This window comes from Colletes gigas, unplaced genomic scaffold (genome assembly GCF_013123115.1).
Source record: "Colletes gigas isolate AHSC1104 unplaced genomic scaffold, ASM1312311v1 Colletes_gigas_Sc00002, whole genome shotgun sequence".
Lineage (NCBI taxonomy): Eukaryota > Metazoa > Arthropoda > Insecta > Hymenoptera > Colletidae > Colletes > Colletes gigas.
In genome coordinates this window covers 4,569,265-4,592,803 of record NW_025106631.1, presented here as the reverse complement: position 1 = coordinate 4,592,803, position 23,539 = coordinate 4,569,265, and the positions used below count along the sequence as shown (strand labels likewise).

Genomic DNA, 23,539 nt, shown 5'->3' with positions numbered 1-23,539 from the left:
TCTCGTGGATCGAGCAGCGAAGAGTTTGGTATCGTATCGACTAGTCTACTATGATTTTGTTTCGATTGGCGATTGGAGGTCCGGGTCGCTAGCGTGTCGCTCTTCCTGGCCGAAAGGATAATCGTCAACGGTCCTATTTCCGTTCTCGTTCGACGACCGTGTCCGCTTACGGCTGAAAGAAGGTGTGTAACGGGTCGAGAGTTCGATACTCGACGCGTGAACTTACACGATGAGCCTCTCGCATTCGGCACAAATGTTCTGTCCAGGTGGAAGGCTCGATTGGGGCGTCGACGGTTGCTGCTGCTTGGTCTCCGGCGCCGAGACTGGCCTCAGTCCTGCCAGGGCCGGCGAGGTCGGCGATATCACACCGCTCTGCGCAGTTGGCTCCGCTATTTCGCAAATAAGTTATCGTACCGGCATGCACCAGACTGACTGGAGCCAGCCGATCCACTCGAAAAAATCGCTGGAGGATTCTTCTCATTTTCAAGGGGCTACACCAAGCGTAAGCTAAACCAAACTATAAAGTAAAAGATAAATGCATCGATCGTCCTCCCAGAGGGACCCCATTTTTAGAAGCATCGAGCTCCCAGCGAGACAAAATAATCGTTGCTCTCTGCAAATAATATTCACGGCGCTGTAGACACGTTTCGAGCATATGTTTTCGCTGCCATATAGTCTTTAGAGACCATAATCGCAGTCTTCAGCCTGGTGTAACCCCTTTGCGAAGCGTTTGCTTCACGCTTCGCGCCTCGTGACTGCCGTTACGCCAGTCGTTAGACCGATGCATACGAAAACGTCGTTTCTCCGAAGCTTGAATGTTGCGGAAACTGTTATAATTACTACTCATTACCTTTGGAAATAGACTATTACTCATCGTTTCCATATTTTCCCTCGGGAACGTACCAACATTTCGTTTAATCGTTTGGACGCTTCGAGCTATTTTATTTGCTTTCCTAAGCAGATCCAGATCGGTCGTTAACAAACAATCTTCTCGTTCCTTTTCTCTGTCATTAACCCCTTGCCGTACAATGACGAGTCTGACTCGTTACAAGTTCTCGACGACATGTTTCACAATCTTACTTACTCGACATCAAGTCTTATCTATTAAAATCAACATATTTTTACCTTCCATGAGGTATTCGTAAATCTATTCTTTGTCGTGACCAATTTAAACAAAATTAAATAGTACACGTTTGAAAAATTATTCGGAATTAAATCGTACGTCAAGGGGTTAACCTGTATCTTTTGCAACTTCCGACAAACGATGTTTCTCGCGCATCGACCCGATTAACAGCTCTCCAGGGATTTTTTTCCTTCGCAGGAAACGTTCGACTACCATTAACGAGACAATTTTTTTAGAAACGTCGATGCATTCGGTACGTGGCAAGCCGGCCATCGCGTTACTAACCAGGCTCCGGTGTCTTTGGTTCTTTGTCCGCTTCCTGGACCATCTTGAACACCTCGCTGTTCTCGGCGTTGTAGTTCTTCTCGTTCTTTTTGAAGTTCACCCTGGAAAAAGTACGATGTTTAACACTGTTTCGTATCGTTTTAAAGATTTCTCTCTGCTTTCAGATTTCTTACCCGAGTACACCTCCGGCCAGGACTTCCGCCTGCGCGGAAAGGGTCTCCGCGATGGTCTCCTCGCTGTAGATGCCCACAGGGCTGTTGTACTGTTTGTTCACGATGGACTTGATCGAACCGTCGCTGGTCCCGTTCGGCTGTTAAATAAAATTTTTCTTTAGAATTCGGATCGAGGACGTCGCTCGACTCCCTTTGGCTAATTGACACTAACGAATGGCTTTGGACTGAAGTTGTGGCCGCTTCCGATGTGCGATCCGTCTTGTTTCTTGGCTGCCAAGGATGTCTTCGTAACTGGAGCAATGTTACCGATCGTGGCGGTGGGCGACGGCGACGGGAGGGTCGAATTCAACGGAGACACGTGTGGCTTCCAGGTACCGCCGCCTCTGTCGAAACAAACGGCAAGATAAATCGAAATTTAGAGAACGATCCGTTTTGATCGAGTGCTTCCTTTGGACCAACGATGCAATTAGATTGCAAAAACACTAATAATCCATGCTTGGGAAACAATATAGTCCTTCCGGACGACCCAACGCTCTCACTGGTTACACGGTCCCTTTTAGGAGTAGCAGTTTAAAATTATACTTCAATAATAATACACAATGTAGTAACGATAATACACGATCTCCCATAAGATTACAGACTCTGGTTCGCGCCACGCGATCTTAAAACAGGTTGTGCCTTGTTGAAACAACAGTGTTCGTGCATAATATATTAAAGTCGTTTCCGTGTCTTCGAAACGATTCGTAAACGCCTCGATGATCATATTATTCTAATAATTAAAATTTTGATTTTTCGCCATGGTGCTCGTTCGAGAATCTAATTAGAAAAGTAATCTGCCCTGGCGTTTAAATATAAGGATCGTTTAGGGTGGGTGCCAAAGAGAGAACCGGAGCGTCGGGTGCCAAATATTTTAGGTGCGCCCCTGATTAAAGGTGGGATTCGAAATTAAGTTGGGGGCCTCGATAGGGAAAGCAGAAGAATGTTAGGATCGCGGTGGCTCTCTGCTACCTCTGTATGGTCAGCTCGAAATTGTTTCCAGCCCTGACGATGACATCCTGCGCGTCTTTGTGCCTCAGGTTGTACATGTCGGTGTTGTTCACCCTGATAACTGCATCGCCGGCCTTCAGGCCAGCTGCTTCCGCCGGTGAGCCGCTATTAACCTGCAAATATGCAACATTCGCTTAGGAATCGCGGCAAATTAGTACCAACGTCTACACTACTAGCGGGGATTATCCCAATCGTTTAATAATCAAATATTTTATAGGTATTCCGAGTTTCGCAAACGAACGATTTAATACTCGAACGTCGTTATACGTTTTACGTGATGCGTGTTTATTCGCATCATTTACTCCATAGTGTAAAGCATGAATCGTACTTGGTAGTTTATTTATCGTCAACGAACATTCTTCCTTTTTAGTCTCCACTTATACCGAAGTGGACGATAAAATATTATTAGCTATATTGTATTTTCATGTTAGACACAAATGCAATTTTTTCTATAACTCGCTGATTATCGAGTCTAGCGAAAATTTGTGTATGAAGAAAACGTTTCCAAATGTAATTTTCCGTAACATTTGTTTCGTATGTTTTTGTTGCGAAAGCAACGATAAGGGTGATAATCGATCGCAGCTGTACAGAGCAACACAGCTGTTTTCCTCCTCCCTCTCTCTTGACAGGAGTATTGCGATGTTATGTAGCTTATATTTTATGTTGGGCCACCTAATGGATACGTTCCAAATTTCATCGCGATCCCTGTAGTCGTTTTCTCGTGACGCGTAACAAACGGACGAACACAACCGAGTTTTATTTATATATCAGGTCGTTTCATAAGTTGTTTCATATTTTGTTGCGCGAAACATTAACGCAATTTGATGCATATAATAAAGAAAATTAAACCGAAAAGTACCCGTACAAGTTGGAAGCCATATTCAAGATCACGTAAGTCACGCCTGTTGAAAAATGTATTGAATTCCATCGGTAGGGGATAATAAAAATTCTGCGGAGAATACTCGACGCGTTCGAGAACGTTTCCAGCGGAAGTCGGAGGACTCGAATAATGGACGTTTCACTATAGTTCGGGTCCCGTCATCGATACGCGTCTATTTTTACGAGACACGCGGTTCGAACAGAAGACTCTTCTCCGCTCCAGAGTCCAGGCTTCGAGCCGCTATATTTACTGTCCACGACATATTTACAAATTGATTTTTATCTTCACCCCAATTTTTGTGCGTTAACGTTTCAAAGAGTATAAAAAATCCTTCGAAATAATTGTTTCTGTCTTGAATATTTCGCGGACTGTGAGCATCCCGTTTCACCTCGAACGTCGGACACTGTGCATTCATTCGCGCGAAGTCGAGGAAAAAAAGGGCGTAAAAAATCGGACTAATTCGACGGGAACTCATGGACGCCAGGGAAGAACCAAGGGAAGCATTATCGAAGTCCGAGGAAATGGTTTTTGCTCGGTCGAAAATCCCCTCGTCCATCAGGCTTCTGTTCTTTGGAACGCTGCTCGTACTTGCGCAGTGTTTTCGTTAGCATTCTTCGAATTAACCCTTTGAATCTAACACTGCGCTTATTATAGTCCACAACGTAGATCGTCGAGTCTTGGAAAGTCGTAGAAAATACTTGTGAGATATCGAAAGTGGTATTCTATAGATCGCGATATTTACTGAAAAATTAATGGGTCAAAGAGCAAAACGTTGCAACGATACGCATCGATCGTTTATAAATTTCTGGATCGATCTTCTAGGCCGAGTCAAACCGCTCCAGATGCGACACTTGCCGATCGCGGTTTTATTTATGCGTCGCGACGCTTTATCTCTCTTCGCCTTATTCAACGAGCAACAGACGCCTGGGCAATTAAGGAAACGGATTACCTCGCGTGATCAATGAGTCGCTTTAAATCATCATAATTTATCGCGTCACACCTCGCGCACTCTTACAACCCTGATTTTCCTCGAGGTTAATCACGCTATTAATACATTCGGTAACCGGTATACGCGAATCGACGCGCGGTTTCGTTCGTCTTCGTTGGTCTCCCAGGACTCTTTTCGACCGATGATCGAGAGTAATCGATACATCCAGGACGAGGGGGGGAAAAAGAACACGCGGAACGAACGCTCATTAACTACCACCTACAGCTAGAACCGCCAACCGTTCTTTTTTCCTTTATTTTTTACGCGTTACGGAGTAATCGGAAATAATTAATAGGTTCTTTCTAGAAATACGCACAGGACGATTTATTACAGCCACTTTTATCGAAACCATCGTGCTTGTTCCACTCGATGGACTTTCGTACGATCCAATGATCATTTAAAGATGTTGAATTTATGCTCGAAGAATTTTAACAGATTTATCTAAATATTTACACGCGTTTTTAAAGGAGCGTAACATATTTTCGAAACGGAAGTGCCGCTTGGAGCAGGCTTGGCGAACGCGTTAAAAATGTTCGCGTTTGTCGTCAGCTGACGGCCATTCAGCCCATTCGAAAATGTAGGCTGAAATGGTGGACAGAGAATTTCGACTCGCGAGGCGTTTCTAATTATTAGCGGTCCGGGTTTCCCCCTGGACCCAGGCTCGCGTCACAGAGGCGAAATCAGGCCAGAGGGTGAGTCGTTCGTTCGATTCGCGCGTCTGCCTCCAGAAATAGGAACCGCGAAATTGCGTCATCGTTGTTGCCGTAATAGTTGGATACGTTTGCCCGTCCCGTTATTATCAACAACGTTACAACCCCGGCCCGGGTGAATCGTCTTTCGCGAATTCTTGGCCGATAACGACCGTTGGATCGTCTCTTGAACACCTCCGCGTCTCGATGGGTATCACGACCTCTCACAGAGAGCAAAGTTTCTTGGAACTTGGAAATTCATCCTAGAACTCGAAACCGAAGAATTCTGTGGTTCCTTGTCTCGCCGAACGATCTACGAGAGTTGAATTTCAGGAATCCAATTATCGGTACATCTCGTGCCAGGTATTTTCGAAGAATTATTTTTCAAGGAGAGGGATATTAATTCCGTAGATTTTTATTTCTGTTAAAGACGGTCGAAGAAGGCGGGTTGCACGCTCGAGCGACGTTTCACGCCTAGGCTGAAATTCAAACCTGACCTCGGTCGATCCTCTACCAATGGCCAAGGAACCTCTGACCAGCCCGTCCCCTGGCTGTCCCTAGGCCCGCGAACACGTAGGACGTGGACGTAAGTCAGGGTTAAGCTCGGTGGGCACCGTGAAAGCCTGGCTCTAAAAATAGTCCCGGACCGGTCTAAAAATAGGGCCCCGAACACGTACGCCGGTTATTCGTACGTACACCTCGTAGCAAGCCAAACCGAGAGATAGAATGCAACCAAGGTGCAGCATAGTCTTGCACAGTATGACATATCGGGCCGAGCGTTTTCATTCTAAGAGACGGACGCTCTCTGCCACCGCGTGAACCGCGATGAATGAATCGAGTACGCGCGTACTCGCGCACCGCGTACCCGTGCTTACGACGGCGTACTTGCACGGCCTTATGCCTCGCGTAATAATAGTACCACGATTTTCGACGGTTCAAGCCCTGAACGGGACCCATCCAGTCCCAAATCGACGCGATAAACACGATCGTTCGATAGCCTCCATTACATTTTATAATATTCAGTCATTTTAAGCACACCTGGAGGTACCGTTGATTTTTATTTATTTATTCAATAAACGAGCAGGTACAATGCAGTAGAAGGCGATTTTAATTCGAGTTTGGTAAACAACGTGGGGAACGAAATGCTAAAAATGTTTAAATGCACAGTTCATGAAACATGAAAACTGTGAGAAATGATTGCAAATCTTACAGAAGCTTAAGTTCTGTGCTGAATTTTGTCCCACGGATTTTTTATTAGAACGGTTGACGTTTTTGGTATATGGACTCTTTAAAATTTCTGTACTCAATTTTTGTCTTGTTTCGAAAGCTGTATTTGCAGTAAATTGGACCTTCTTATGATATCATTTTGACGTCGTGTGTTAGAATTTAGGGAAAGCTGTCTCTAGTATAATAAATAAGAAGCGTGGACCAAAGAAACTAAGGGCCCCCCATCGATGAAGAATGATCGAAGCCCGACCAAATGATTTTTAAAAATAAAATCCAACCAGTCTTTCCTTAAATTTTGACCGAGAAAATCGTGGATGGGAGTGGAGGAAGGGGGGCAAAGCGCGTTGATTCGCGGTTTTAAAAGTCGAACGTAGGAATTTCGCGAGGACACGCGTGCCTTTGGTAGCCGGAGGGCTCAAGGTATTATTAATAACGACGGTTCTAAAAATACACCCGAAATATGTGTGACGCGGTGCAAGTAGATGCACTTGAATGCAGTCGAACCGAGAGGGAGAATACGCCAAGGTGTACGAGGTACGCATTCCAATGGGCGGGTTATCAGAGACGGATCCATCCCACCTTCCATGCTGGAATGCATCTCTGGTCTTTTTTCTTTCTCTCACTTTGAGGGCTTAAGGCTCGTTCATACTCGCGCGTCGTACGCTCACGAAAAACGTGGTCCCGAGGAGGGAACGGCCCTCCCGGTCAGTGACACCGGTTTTAATCGGACCGAACGAGAGGGAACGCGTTCGAAAGAAATATGTCAACGATACTTTCGCGTACTTATACGACTCCGTTCCTGGGCCCCGCCATTGATTCCCACATTACCACGGAGGAATCGAGGGATCGCCTTAACCACCGTGATACTACGTTAAAAGATTCACGAATTTGTTTCTGTTATTATTTAAAAATATCAGACCAAGCGCGATTTGAAATTGAAGCCTAGAATGATCTTTGTTTGGTTTTTGTTCGAATACAGGCACCCAGATCTATTTCGTCTTGGACTCTACGAAGACATAACGCACCCACTGTCTTCGGCGTCATCGTTCGTTAAAATTAATTCTAGCTTAGTGACACTCGGGCCTATTCTCGACTTCCCCGGCCTGCTAACGAAGAATTCGTCGGAGCTTCGATTATCCGTGCCACTGGGAATGAAACTATCACGGATAAATGAGCTCGTCGGGCACGAAAATAATACGATCAAAAATTATACTTTTGTAAGTATAATAAGCTTTTGTTACAAATATCATCGTAGTCCAGGTACGAATACACGATTATCGTCGATTTTCTTCAACTATCGAAACGTTTCTATCCATTGTCGGCTCGCGTCCTTGACCTTCTCGATCTTCGGAGGCTTCTATCTCCTCAATGAAATTTCTCGAACCACCGACGTGCGCAGCCACGTTCTATTCGCGGTTATTCATGTTCGAACAACATTGACTATATTTAAACTTCTTCGTGCAATTTGCTAAAATCGCGGAGATATTCCGTTCCGCCGGAAACCAGAATTTATTTCCACAGAAATACCTGTTCCTCTGTCTCTTCGGGCAAGCTTAACAAACATAGTTTATCGTGCTCTGTAAGCTTCAATTGTCTATAAAATTCCAAATATTTACACTTTGAAATTGAAAGAAGAATTTCTGGGTATTTTAAAATATGGCGATAAAAAGTGACCGTGGTAGAATCGAAGGTGTACGCGTGGGCCTTTGGAGAGTTAGGCGAATCCGCGAGTTTGGAACGACGATGGCGTTTCCGTAGCATTCGCGGATACTCGCGATGCGCCACTCTAATTATATTCCCGCGGATTCGTCGAAATGTTCGGTGGCCGCGAACGGTGCGTAGACGACGTCAACGGTGGCCTTTGTTGTCCTAAGCCAGAGCGGAAGAAATAGACAATGACGTCAGGCCGAAATTATTGGTCTACGGTTCGACCTGGCCTTATCTTTCCGAACAAACTGCGCGTTCGCGCCCAGAATGAGTAACAATACGCACACGCGCGACCGCGGAACACAGAAACGCGTGTAATCGTGTCGTAAACCTCCTTCTACGGAAGGCTGACTATCGACGACATCGATGTGCCTCCGGGCGTCCGGAGGATCGACGATTTTTGGCCTCGTGAAACGCATCGATATCCTCTGTCGAGTTTACACCCAGCGTTTCCAACCTCCGCTATCTTAAACGGAGAACCTCGTGTAAAATGGTAAAACGAGAAGTGATATTTGACAATTTTTAGACAGCATAAGAGTTTGACTAAATTAATCGAAATAACTTCACGTCTGATAGCTCGAAGGAGAAGAACAACCGGCTCTCTTTCAATGGATTAAAAACGAAGTCTTCCGTTATAAGAACGGAAAGAAAATGGTTCTACAAAACCAAGTGTGCATTGTCGCGGCTGGTGCATTTCCTTGGCTGCGTTGGACGCGTTGAGGCAAGGTTCCGGTTCGTTGGGTGATAAAATGAGTCATTTTCAGAAACCTGTATCCCGGAAAGAAATTATCGCACGAAATTCGAACGATCGACCGCCCACGCTCACGGTGGTACACGGGTAAACCGCACACCTACGGAGTTTCATTAAAATTCGTTAAGGAGCCCCTACGCGACGAGGAACGCGACAAGCGACGGGTTCGAGACCGTTTAGAATCATTTTATGGACGATCGAACCGATCTCTGACCCTCGCGAGCCTAAACAAAATGGTGCAACATTGGAAATAGATATCGAAGAAGATTGTCGAGGAAGTTTTTATGGAGATTGAACGTCTCTGTTAGAGAAATTAGGGAATCGTCGTGCTGGTCCCGACTCGAAGCGATTTCGAAGCCATCGCTCGTCGCGAGACATGCCTCGAGGCCACGTTTGCGCTTCGTTGGGACGTTTTTCTCGGAACGGCGGACACGTGACCGCGAGTTTCGACTCCGGGATCAGGAAACGGGGGTCAACGGATGCCCCGTAGGTGTATACGGTTCTCGGAGGTGAGCGCGATTAGGCCACCAATGACACATTCCGCCCGGAAGAACGTCGAACGTCACAAAGAGTCCTTGTTGCGGAGACGCGGCTCCGAGGAATCGAACTCGAGACGCTCTCCAGTCGGTCTTCTCGTCGATGACGCGGTATGGAACGCTGGAAATGAGTTCACCTCGCTTCTTCGTCAGCTGATAAAGAAACGACGGGGTAGCGCGACCGTATAACGACCGTAGATTAGCGTTATCGCCGCAACGTCGGCGTTTTTATTCGTCGTTCGATCGAACATTTTTCAAGTTACCAGGACAGAATTCGTAGAAATTTAGGAAAAGACGAATCACCGAAACTGATCTCGATTCTTTGGGAACGACCAGTTCTCAGATTGATCTTGAAATTCGTTTAGGGCGCGCGAGAAAATTATAACGCGTTCGAGATAATATTATTAGAGTACGTCCGTCGGTCGTGGAATATTGCACGTTTTTGGTGGATGTAGATAAAAAGTCGCGCGACGAATTTCAAGTTCGTTAATGTCGTAATCGTGACGCGATTACGAGTACGACGAGGGGTGTCGTGTTACCCACGTATTCACGAGGCGCTACTCCACCAACGACCAAACATACGGGAGAAGACTGATTTCTGCTCCGACTTTTGGCAAATTTCCCACAACTGCCTCCCACTGTGTCTCTCTTCATTCCCGAAATCGAATCGGCATTTACGATGGCGCTCCTAAATCTTCGACTCCGTCATCGAGATACAATTTCACCCCGCCTTGTCTGGCTTTTCTCGGTTCGCCACACTGACATCGCGATGGAACCGCCGATAACGACGTCCGGATAATGTTCGGTTCCTGTAAATAACGTTATGAAGACGAAACATTCCTTCGATCGACGCGATTCCGCGCAGCGGTTCTCAATCCCCTTCTCGATGGACCTCGAGGAACTGCTCTAATCTTCGTACGACTCTTTTTTATCGAAACACTTGCGCATAAACAACAGTGGAGAAATGACGTTTCGAAAGCGTAAACTCAAGCTAAACAACGGCTCAGCTATGATGTTAATTAACATAAGCGATGGGTCTTCACGGTGACATGTTCGAGTGTGTGAGATTATACTGGCTTTCGATTTTCGAGCAAATTTTTAACTGACAAAGTGATAGATCTGATAAGCTATCGTTCCCTTTGTGTAGGAATCAATGATTACATCGTGTCGCATCCGAGGCAAAATTGGATAAAATTCTTGGCTAGATAAAACTGTTCAGCCAACAAAAAGATAAGATATTTGCTCGTTACTCTTTGACCGAAACTAAAAATTCCAATTGTGGAGTGAAATATTTCGCAACGAACGGATAAGAATGTACCGTTACTTGAAAATTAAAAAACTATGCAACGATGAAGACGCGCTAGTTTTATATAAATTAAAATCACCCTCGATAGTCGCCATTTTGCTTCGACTCAACCTTTCACCATACGTTTCTAGTTATGGAAGTATTTAATCATATTTCTCAATATAACGTAAGCTTGCAATCAAAATTGCAATGGAAATTAAGTGAAATCTGACCGGAAACCGCGTCTAAATTCCAGGCTCGAAAGGGTTGAGTCCAAGCGATGTTGAAAAGTTTATCTTAAAAATTGAGGACTCGATGGCCTCGTGGTCGCGAAGAGTGATTTTTCTCGCTGGTTGAATATCGCTAAGAGGCATTTTTTATAGCTGCTCGCAGGGAACCGAGGATGAAAAAGAAACGAGGCGGGATGGAAGAGGGACGCGCGACGCGTTGGAGTAATCGTGTAAAATAAAAGAGGTGCGTGGCGTCGGGAAAACGGTAAAAAAGACGGGTAGTCGGTGGGACGCGGTGAGAAATAAAAGCGATATTTTTATATCCACGGGTGTAAGCTCGTCGGTGGCGGACGCCACCGGGCCTCGGCCTCTATTAATATCCACGGGCCGGGCTTCCTTTCGGCCTCCGCAGCAATTCTCTTCGCACAGGCGGACCAACGATCGGCCACCGGAAAGAGAGACTGTCCGATTGGGGAAGAAAAAAAAATATAATTCCGCCTCCGCGTCGAACTTCCGCGAACATCCAAGTTACGCGACAGTTGCAAGGAAAGCACCTGTCCGCCGATTTTAACCTAATTCTCCACGACCACGGATCCACGGGTCACCTACGCGTAACAATTTAATTATTCTTTCGTATAAAACGCGAGAATCACTTACAAACGTAACGTTTCCTCCAGGAACTCCCAGATATTATCGATTTTAGGGATTACGTTTCCCTAAACTTTTTAAGTTCGAGCTCGATATATAAAAATTTATTTTTATATCTCGAAACGTGAAATATTGACTGTTTACCTGAGAGAGATTTCTTCGGGGAGTGGCTGTGTTTAATTATCTCTCGACTCACCTGAAACAAACAGGAAATATCGAGTCTGTAACGACGAACGGTAATCTTGGCTTTCGATCGAAAATAAATGTAACTTCACGATCGCCTCCGCGAATAGTGGAAGTTGGAAAAACCGCGGTCAGGGTCTGAAAATATCAGAATAAATATTATTTGCGAACAGGCGGCCAGCGGCCTTGGAAAATTCGCGTAGAACTTAATAATAGGAGACGGACTCCAGAGTCCCTGACCACGGTGAAATGGCGATTAAGAGACGCTGGTTTCGACGAAAAATCGTGAAATGCGGTTGTAGCGACACCCGCGAGCCGGCACAGAGCGATTCTTTCATTTGTTAACCTAACGATTCTTTCTACAGCGCCAAAAGGAATATATAAGCGATAATATAAATATAAAACAAGGAAGGAAAGAAACGAATTCCGAAAACGTCTTGATGAATCGTGCCAAAGCATCGCGTAAATACATCAATTTTCAACATTAACGTTTGTTGCTCCGAAATGCCAACGAGGAAGAAACGGCTATATATATATATCGAGTGTACAAAACTGGCAAACGAACAATGTCGAGCACTTTTATCGGAAAGTTGTCGACGTCCGCGCCCACGATTGCGCGCCAGCGTGTCCCTGACTGCATTTGCATTTGCGCGCAAAAGGAAAAAAAAAGCATATATATATATATCGCGAACGAGTTTCGTTGCCTTCCAGGCGGGACACGGTTCGAACAATTGAAAAATCGTGTTTGCCGCTACGAAAAACTGGTACCAGCCGTTTACGTATGCACACGCCCCGACAGTCCAAGAATTCGCGCGAGAACGATTCGCTCGAAGCGCACCGACGCGCGAAAACAAATCCTCGAACGATTAGGCCAATCTCCGGTCGTTTAAAAAAGTCCAACGCGTCCAAGCAGACGTTTAATTGCATCGATCCTTCGTTGCACAAGCTTTTCTCTTTGATATACAAACGATGGAACTTGCTATTTAAAGACTTCTGATTCAATGTTCTTTAAAAATGTCTGTAAATTTAGATATTTAAGTTTTAATTAGTCACGTCCAAAAGAGATACTTTCACACTGATTGTTAAGGGTTATATTCCTCATATCGTGTCCGCCATATTGGATTTGGTAGTTTCAGTTTTGCATACTCGATCAGCGACTCTAAAACCACGCGAATATTTCTAAAAAAATAACTTAAAATTCTTAGCTACGGAATAACCGTAAAACATACCAGTTTTCAAATATTTAACTCGTCGCTTTTGACCCTCGATCTACCCCCACCCCGTTCGTGGGTCACTCATCCGCGAACGCTTGACGTCTCGCTAGAAACGCGACCTTTGTGCTACTTCGATTAGCGGTGTCAAGTTTAAAACAATTTATTGTTCGCGGATAATTCGATTTTTTTTTTTTTTTTTTTTTTTTTGTTCCGCGTAAAGCCCCAGAGACACGGAACTTTGGCCACGCTCGCGAGCTATGCAATTACGCCGATAGCGCGGTTATGCGCGTCGAGGAACGCGATAACCGACCGCGGGAACCGAAAGATAATCGAACGTTTTATGTATTTCGATCGATAACGATGAAACCGGTAAACAGAGTCGGGCACGACTCCCTGCCAGGGAACTCGACGACTGCCAAGCCGCGGAAGGAGTTGCCAGAGCATTCTTCGACGGCCACCCTCCGTCATCGAGCCACCAGACGTTGATATTAATTTATTAGCCGAGCGAAAGAATCTTCGCGTACTTCGGTTACGCAAGCAAATGGAATTTCGTCGCTATTGTAATCGATACCTTCGATAGGATATTTTCTAGATTTTTAAAAAACGGTGCATCAGTATGCAATTGACGCGTGACTGTCAGATATAACGATTAGATAAAAACGATTACGGAGGAACTGATTTTACACGATCTTTATCTATTTAATGATATAATTGTACTTGAAATGATACAGTTAAATGAAATTCGTTATGTAATCGGCAGATACGTTATACAGGGCGATTCTGGAGGCCAAAATAAGACGAAAATCAAGAATATTAATTTGTTGATAGAGACTTAATTCAAAAGTTATTAACGTTCAAAGTTTCGTCCATACTGAATTTTTTTCTCGAAAATGCGCAGGAATTCGGTTGTATGTCTATCCACCAAAAATGATTGTAATCGATCCCCGCAACTAAAACTATTTTTTCTCGGACGATTTGAAAATTTTTTTTCGCCAAAAAATTTAGGCATCTTCTCGAATTTTTTTCTCGAAAATGCGTAGGATTTCTGGGGTATGTCTATTCACCAAAAATGCTTATAATTGATCCCCGCAACCAAAAATAATTTTTCCAGGACGATTTGAAAATTTTTTTTTTGCCAACAATTTTAGGCACATTCTCGAATTTTTTTCTCGAAAGTGCGTAGGATTTTTGGGGTATGTCTATTCACCAAAAATGCTTATAATTGACCCCCGCAACTAAAAATAATTTTTTCAGAATGATTTGAAATTTTTTAATAACTTTTTAACGAAGCCTCAATCAAGAAATTGATATTCTTGATTTTCGTCTTATTTTGGCCTCTAAAATCCCTAATTAAAATTCTTTCCAGGGGTGGTCGAACACCCTGTATATATTTTGTTCGTAATTTTGTATGAAACTGTTATCGGATAATATTTATTTTCGAACGATGTTCCCGGATATAATCGTGGATAACGTAAATGGCCGCGAGCCTTTACGTAACGATTTTAAGCCTGCCATTCATCACGGGTGCGGAATGTTTCTTTTTCTTAGTGGGGCGTCTTCCATATTATCTGGAAACCACTGGCTAATACTAGCAAGCGGGTGTCATTTGATACTGTTTAAAAAAAGCGAGACTATGGGGGGATGACAAAGATCGACGTCGAATCGAGTCGAGGTATTCTCGGAACATCTTTTTCTATTTAAAAACCATTAGACGGTCGTTTTCGTTTTTTATGCCGCGATGTATTTTATCTATCCTCCATCCACACTTAGTTCTCAGATAGTTTTTGGGTAGAATGCAAAATTAAAATTAAAATTAAAATTAAAGCTGTTACTGTCGACAGCTTGCATGTAACACGATAACTGTGATTCGATAAATTTCGAATCAACCCCGAATAATTCGACGGATAAGAATTCCAAAAATGGACGGATCGGTTTAGATAGAAATTTTGGGACGAGATTAGAATTTTATTTATGGGGATTGAATTGGACAGGCGTGTGTGGGTTCGCGTTCAATTTTCTGCGGTTCGATCCAGAGTTCGATGAACAACACCCCGACAAATGCGGCCTTCGTGGAAAGCCGTGGACCCTCGCCGGGGTCTTTTTGTATCTTCGGCAGAATTACGACGTTGCACTCGGTGCGGTGCAGCCGGCGACATCCTGCACCGGATTCGAATTCGCGGCCTGCGCCCGCTCTCGTACAGCCCGCGACAAAATACGCGACGCCATTCGGCTCGAAGCGCCGATTCCCTCGACCCATTTGCATCCGTACGAGAGAACGAAAAACGTGTCCTCGTCGCTCGAATAAAAGGGTACGGATGTTTGAAAAAAAAAAAAGAAATAGAATTCGTAAAGATCGGATCGGGAGCCAAGAGATATTGGGTAACATCGTTCCGGACGATCGGACGCTCTAAATATTGTTTCCTAACAACGATGTCGTTGATAATGCACCCGCGTGCTCGGCCAGAAGTGACCACTGTTGCATTCAAGAGCACCGGAGATAAATGACAACATCTCCCTTGGCGAGCACAATCACCCGATTTAAATATCACCCACCGTGGCCAGTCCCGAAGAACAAAGCGCGAAGCAGATTCTAAACGTCCCTAAAGCAATAGCGAGACGCTTCGACGGAAGAACGGGAATAACGTTGTTCTGGAACCCATTCAAAAGCAGAATGAACGTATTGTGAGAAGAATAGGAGCCGCGGTTAAAGGCAAATGGCGGCTCCAACTCGTACGATTATCGAATGTGGCGATTTAAAATACGCAACCAGCGAGCTCGACATTTCCATGAAAGCTCTTTAAGGTCTACGTTTACCAATATTTTTACGCGCAAGCCAGTGTTTACAGCTATAAATATCCGGGGAATTTAGCGTGGCGAAAGCCAAGTCTCGTTAAAGTTTATTAAACGACGCCGTCAGCCCCGCCGGGACGACGCGCGAGCCATGATGCAATTCTAGAGAATCACGTATCGGTAAAATGGCCGCGAAACGTGCCGATAATTGGGACATTTACCTTATATCGTTTAATTTGGGACATTGTGTACGGGCAGTCGTAAACAGATCGGACGTGCAACTCGTGTGGGGCAACGATTACGTTCTCGTGTGCAACGGAGCGGAGCGAAATCGGGCCTGGGTAGACATAAACAGAATTCGCGAACGGTGACTCGACGGCGACGGCTTATTTTCGATAATGACGAAAATATCGCCCGTTCCCGATACCCGAGAACGCGGTTTTATCCTCGTTCCCCTCGCCCCATCGGTCCCTTTTCGCGTTTCTTTTCGAAAAACATGCGGTCCTCGGCTGTGTCCCCCATCCGGACCGTACGACGGGATTCTTTTAATAGAGACTGTCCTCCAAAAGATATTTACGAAAGTTTGTTTCTATGTTTAGCGGGAACGGTGTACATAATTTACTCCGGATCCGTTTCACGCACCGCGATACTTCATTTTTCACCGGACGATCCGGCATAATCGCTTTTCTTCCCACGCGGCTGGCAGAATCCCAGCTATTGCCACATTCGTGTGTTAACCTTTATCGGAAGGAAGTCCCTCCTTCAGATAGGAGAGGTATTTTCGACCGAGGTTGGGCTACCTGTTACCATCGTTACGCAACATTGTTGTCCATCTTCGTTTCTGACGGAAAATCGCAGACATTAACGCTTATGCCACGTAATTCATACATGGGCGACGGAAAAGTGGAACAGTGGAACTAATACGATTCATTCTCACGTTGATACGTTAAAGAAAAGAAATTTTAATAAGTTTCGTAAATTTTAGGGAAATTACGAAAGCTAGTATTATAAGTTTTTATATTAAAGCTCCAACGTTTGGTGAAAATATCGAGTCCTTTCTTTCAGACACCAATTATTTTCTGCTTCAAAAATTTGTCTAAAATAAAATCTGAAACGACGGGCCTCATAACGACAACGATAATTAAGTTATCGTCTCTGGAACGTAAGTATCAGCGCACAGCTGGTGAATTATCAGCGACTCGTTTCCCAAGAACGAGACGCGTAATTGGCCTTGTTAAAAGTGCATTCTCGAGTGACATTTTCAGTCCGGTCACGAGGGAATCCTCGAAAGCTCCGTAATTTCATTATCATAGCGCAACTAGAATCGTTCCTACTTAAGAATCGAGTCTTCCATAATTCTCGAAAAAGAATTACAGGCTCGTAAAGAGAGAAATATGAATTTCAACGACTATGGATCGGATCGCTGGAGAAGCTCGAACCGTTTTTGCGCCGCTGGCGGTCATTTATTTATCTTTTGGATCGTTGGCGCGCGCGTCCTTGGTACTCGTTAGCCGCTACGAATAATTAGACACCGGGGATAGCTCTTCGAACGACGCGAAACAGAAAAGAATGCTAATGACGGGGAACGCGTTATCGGCGTGACGCTATAATCGGCTAACGACACGCGGAATTTATGCCGAGTCCTTACAACGTGGCGATAGCGCGTCGAAATGCACGTATCGGCGCAACAAACGCGCCCACGTTGCAACGAGGCGTCGTCGGAAATCGTGGAAACCCTCGTGCAGATACGGGCAGCTGTTCGCTAGAGATTACGAGAACCGAGAACGAAAATTTCTATTATTCGCTGGACCAGAATAGATGCCGCGACTCGACAAATTTCTCCCTTCGATCACGATCGAAAGATTCGATAAACTTTCGATGCAACAGCTTTGTTTACGCCCATTGTGCACGCACATTATTATATTAAGAGAAATGGAGAACGTTGAATTTTAAAATTATTATTTAGGCTCGATGGTTTCTTCAGGTTTCATGCTTACATACGTCTGTGAAATCTGTTTCGTATCGGTGTTTGCGATGTACGGATACTGAAACTGGACGTTTCGACTCGCAAGACTACGGAGGAAGAGCACGCTTCTGCTTTTCTTCTGTAATTTTACGATTTAACATTTAGAATTGGGTTCACCACATTTATTTTTAGGCCAGAGGAATTTAGAGAATAGTAATGTATTCAGGCACGTCGGTGCGTCCAGAATTTTTCAACCGCTACGTTATTCTCTATTCTCGAAAAAGGGATACGTTTTCGACGCGTAATCTACTGTTCGCACCATCAAAAACGTGCACGTTGCATTTGCCGCGAAAAATGGCGCGCGAACGTCTTACGCGTTTCGAATTACGCGTGGCTGTGGCTCGCGGAAAGAAAAATATGCGTCTTTCGCGCGGCAGAAATCTTAATTTATCCACGATACGCAACGGAGCAACGAATAAGAATTATCTCCCATAAAAATTGTTGCTCCGATTCAAAATGTCATCCACGGTAATTCGCGTGTTTATAATTTTTAAAAATGCTACCAGATACAAAATTTCAAAAGAGAATCTCCCAGTAACGAGTAAAAGTTTTCCTTTCTCTTTAGAAATTTGTATCTGGTGGTATTTTAAAAAATTATAAAAACGCGAATTACGATGAAAATGCGAGCGTTTATTGTTTAATTTGCAGCCCGAAACGGTGGGTACGGATAAGAATTTTGCCCATCGGCGTGCGTGGTCGCGTCGAAATTCCTTTTTCTACGCAGCTCCGTGGAGCGGGCCGAGAGACAAGACGCACGTGGCGCGCGTCGTAGATCGGTATTTTTATCGATCGACACGAGATCGCTCCCTCCGACGAAAAATTTATTTTCGCGGTGACCAACGCGGCCCAGGAAGCCCCGTAGCCGTCGACGACACCACCGTAGTCGTCGTCGTCGTCGTCGTGGTCGTCGTCGTAGTTTGCCTTCGTCTTCGTCGTTGTCTTCGCGAGCGGGGCTCGACCCGGCTCGCGCGTTTCGCAAAGGCACCTTCTAGAAATAGAACGCCCAAATAATTTGCCTCGGATTACCAGCGACGCGTCGCTGACTCTCTCTATCTCTTTCTCCCTCCTTTATCTTGCTTTTTACACCGTATCCGATACATCGGTTCTTTTCGAAACGTCCCCCCGATCGCCTCCATTTTCCTTCCCCCGAAAATCCCGCCTCCGCGATTCCCCGCGTTATCGAACAAATATCCAAGCATGCGATACAAATTTCAACGCGTATTTAATTTATTTAGAATCCCTTTTAACCGTAAATTTTGATCGATCCATTTTGGTTATCGTAAATTCCTCGATTAGCTTTCATTTGCATTAATTTGGTAAATTTGATAGAGAAGCGATAGACGTTGCTTTGAACGCTCGTTGAACAATTCGACCAGCAATCTTGACCAAATACCCTACTATCAATTAATAATAAGTTGAATTTTAAGCCATTGGAAGTGATTTGCTGGCGTATTCTTTGAAGACGTTCGTTTACTCGGCCCCACAGCTGACAGTAAACATCGAAATCGATGGTTTCGTCGAATCGAAGGTTCCTCGCAGATTATTTTTTTTTAAAATGCCACGAACTACGATCCCAGCGTCGTGCTCGAGCGTCTTTCGTTCGGTCTCCTTGAAACGTTCGCGAGCAGCCACGCAATGTAAATTTTTCTTTTTTTAATGATGCTGGTATTACGACCACGACTCCTGCAACCGTTCGTCAGCGACTATCCAGAGGCCGTAAATCTCGGAACATTGTAGGAACTCTACTAATATGTTAACAACATTCCGAGTACGTAAAGTTTCGAGCGGTAAATACGGATAATTGTTGATGTCATAAAATGGCGAACGATGCTCGCGTCTCCAGAATTTACGACTCCTCCGATCCGCTGACAGGGGAACACTGCGAACTGTCAGACGTCGGTTTCGATGAAACTCTCCGAAGAACGTTCAAAGGCTAAGAACCGTTTCAGAATTTGTTGCTTCCACTTTACGACTCCAAAGGAGGATGATTCTTGAGTCACAGAAGATACCAATGTTTCGGATAAAAAATTCCTCCTGGAGGTCTGCAAACCAGTAGCTAAACATCAGAAAACTTTTAGCATGTAGATGAATGTTTTTGAATCAATGAAACAAGGTATAGTTGATAGTTTTGATAATTACAGGGGGTAAATGAAATGAGTGGTTCGCCCCCAACACTTGAAAAGTAACAGTCTGTGCAAAATTCCAGAAAAGTGGTGTCTGACCAACACTCGACAACGTCCCTATTCTACTTACTCGTGGCGTCCACGTTCTCTTTGATCCCCGTCGTGTTTAGGGTTGTTTAAAAAGTTTCTCGATATCTTTTGTAATTTACGAGTTGCAAATGTTGAAAGGTTCGATGCAAGGGATGGTTTCGTGAAGTTTCGTTAGAATCAGCGTGTCTGACAGTTCGCAGTGCTTCCCTCGCGAGACGTCGGGGCTTTTGCAACGCGGAGGGGAAAGGATCAGCGCGCGGGGGATCTATAAATCGTCGTTAATAGTTGCCACGGCGAAACAGCGAGGTTCGTTCTAGCGATTACACGCGATTAATTCGTAATTCCGGCTCGGGTGGGAGATTCTGACATCCGGGGACTCGTATTTCTCTCCTTTCCGAGAAGCTCGGAGGAGGCGGCCGGACGTCGTATTTGCGGCCTCGTAAAATAAACGGAGCACGTGCTGCTAAGAAGGCCAAGTTCGAAATGTCGATTGCAAGATAAAACTGTTGGACGCCATTCGGTACGGGATCCACCCGCGCTCGCGATCGATTCATCGAACCGCGAACCATCGAAACTCGAACAGTCAAAATTCGACCATCCAGCGCGCCCTATTTTCTCGTTCAATATTTTTCCATGCTTTCGCTTAACATTTCGGTTGCAATTTGTTGCAATTTATACATAGTTCTAAGTTTATAACATATACGTGGACCACCAGGAGGCAAGTCGTGTCACATTCTGTTTTCATCCGTTATAATAACGCAGCTAATGACTCGCTGTAAGCAGAAACAACACAGGTTGCCAAATGTCAGTATTTATCATATCTCCTAACGTTAATGGTGTCAAATGGAATCATTAGACAGTTTAAATGTGGACTAATGAGCCTCCAGTGATGTCACACGCAATACAGAGACATAAGGACTTTGAGACTATATTTTTCAAACGTTTACGCATTTTACTCTCGCTCCATGACCACGTATCGTTTCAAAGTTACACTAATTTCTTCACCAACGCGCGTAATTACGGCTCATCATACTTTCAAGGATACCGACGCGTACACGTCCACTTAATTTCCAAGTTATTTTGTAACGTACAGATAAGCGCTACAATTTTCGAATAATTATTAGCGATTAAATTTCTCAATGACACAACGCTGCCACGCTGTCGCGGAGTTTATAAAGCAACGCGTTAAAGCGAATATCTGTTTATGGTAGCTATTAGTATAATCGAGAGATTCAATTTTGAAAGAACACAGGTACACGATGTGCGAATGGCTCTGTAAATATGGTTATGAATGGAACCTAACTGAGCTACGATCTCCCTCAGGCTGGAAGGCATTTCTTTAAACATTTACTTTCCGAATCGCGTTAATCAAGCTCTGGCTAATATCGTAAATTTTATTTTAATTCCGTTTGTGCTTGAAATGGCTCGAATCGAACCGCAGAAAACACAGAATTCCCCCCATCCATTGAATCGAGATTTCACCGTGTTATTCTCGCGGAATCGTTTCGCTTTTGGAGTAACAATCCGTAACGCTAAATCCGTTTATACGAGTGGAAGCTTCCGTGTAGCAACGTGCTTCTGGAACTGGTTATAAACCATAATCCCCCGTGCGAGGAGCGGGGCAATTCGGCCGGTATGCTATAATATTCGTTAATAATAGACATGACAGTGAAAACTAGCACGGTCAGACCGGCGAGAAGACGCTGGGGCGAAGGGAATCCGTCGCGACGCCTCCGGCGGGATCGACGCCGGGAGTGCCGTGAGCGGATAAACGAAGAAAGTTTTGAAAATTCGCTCGAAAGTTCGCGGGTACGCGAGGCTAGCCAAAAGCTTCTCGTGTTACAGCGAGCCTCGTCGCCAAAACACGGCGGCGACGACGAGCCGCGCGTTTCGCACGTAGTTGGCAGCGATTTCTACCGATGCGCGTGAAATAATTTGGCGTTTGCTGGCGGATTACGTAACCGCCGTTTCGCATACAGCAACGACGGAAAAGGACGTGTCTCTTTCGCACATAAAACAGTATTTTTTTTTCTTCGAAGCGATCGTCGCCAGCGCCCGGGGACGTCTTAGACGACCGTGAACGTCTCGCGAGCACTAAAACGATGAAATTATTAAAGAAATTTGTGATCCTGAGAGCTAGAAACGCGGTACTCGAGATATCGGTGAATTGTTTTCGAGATCTGGTAAATCGCGTGGTCCTCCGTGTCAGCGGTGACACGCGCGCGTTAAAACCGATCGTAACATCAGCGAATACGGTCGATACGACGATGATAAATCATCGATCCGATAAATATCCGACGTTTTCGCGCAATCAGCGCGCCACGACGATTTTATCGATCCCCGTGACACGCAGGATCGTGGAGTTGTCGACTCGGGGACGGGCGAAATTCTTATCTGGATAAAAATTATGACAGACGAACAAGGGGTCAACCGGTGATCTTCGAATAGCAAATCGAAGTTTGCATTATGGGCAATATTGATATTTAAAGTCGATACGATGTTGATGACTGTCACGGTGGTCACCGGTGACCGGCGCTCATTGACACACTCCTATCGAACCATTGTCACGCGTATAATTTAAAGAAATGTGGATAGGGGAGACTGGTGTCAACGCGATTTAATTTTTTTATTTCATCAACCTTGGTACACTTCCCCCGCGGACACTTCTCTGTTTTTACGCGAGGAACAAAGTCGTTGAACGAAGATGGCGAAGCTGGGATGGCCCACCTAACCCACAATCGCAGAGTGTACAAACAAAAATAGAATCGTCGATCGATCGGGATCCATCGGTCCCCGATGGGAATAAAATTTCGTCCGCACGTCGTTAGACAGCCGGCCACGCAATCTAAATTCATCGGCAATTGTTTCCAATCGGCGTTACGGGCGGGAAATTAATGGAGCGCCATCGAGTCCAATGAAAATCACATTTCGCGGAATAGACGCGGCGATCCACGGATGGAAGCTGTCAGACGCGACCCTGAACGGGTCCACCGGGGGAATCACGGCGAAGAAAGACAACCGGGCGTCAAGGTGATCGCCCAAGAAAGAAGAAAGCAACTGACCTTCTGCACGACGAGGGGTGTGCCAAAGTCCTTGCCACCCTGAAGACGGAAGCCCCACGGGGATCCGTCGAACCTGGAGAGCTTGACGCTGATCAGCTGGGCCATTGTCACTGTACGTGTTATCGTTCACCTGACTGATTATTATATTTTTTTTTTTTTTTGTTCAAAAAGAAAAACTGAATTCCTCTGTCGCGCGACGAACGACGCTCGGTGCGAGTACGAGAATTTCCTGGCGAACCAGCGCGCGCTGAGATTCAAGAGCAAAGAGAATGCACGTTGCACCGGGTCGGTCACGGTTGACGTCTGCCTTTTGGCGAGGAGGCGAAATCGCGCGGTTAGGGAGAACGGCACGTACGTTCCTGAAGAACGCGCAGACCGGAGTAAAGGTATAACAGACGTCGAGGACGGTCAGTCGGCCAGCGGGGCCTGCCTGGCTGCCTTCCTTCCATCCGATTCGACTCTGCCGCCGCTCGTGCTGGGGG

General features: G+C 45.2%; 1 protein-coding gene across 5 annotated transcripts in view; it reads right to left on the bottom strand.

Moving 5' to 3' along the window:
• The window catches only part of LOC122403110, a 42,006-nt gene extending 18,467 nt beyond the window's left edge, over nucleotides 1-23,539 (bottom strand). For 2 of the 5 annotated variants that reach the window (XM_043406460.1, XM_043406477.1), the window contains exons 1-5: nucleotides 23,058-23,538; nucleotides 2,590-2,741; nucleotides 1,793-1,964; nucleotides 1,582-1,718; nucleotides 1,409-1,509 (exon numbers count right to left, since the gene is read on the bottom strand). In XM_043406460.1, the coding sequence (XP_043262395.1) occupies nucleotides 1,409-1,509; nucleotides 1,582-1,718; nucleotides 1,793-1,964; nucleotides 2,590-2,741; nucleotides 23,058-23,162 (667 nt within the window). In that variant the 5' untranslated portion in view covers nucleotides 23,163-23,538. Of the gene's footprint in view, nucleotides 1-226; nucleotides 390-1,408; nucleotides 1,510-1,581; nucleotides 1,719-1,792; nucleotides 1,965-2,589; nucleotides 2,742-11,713; nucleotides 11,766-23,057 lie in introns of those variants that run through there. The other 3 variants (XM_043406453.1, XM_043406447.1, XM_043406468.1) reach the window with 3 other exon arrangements.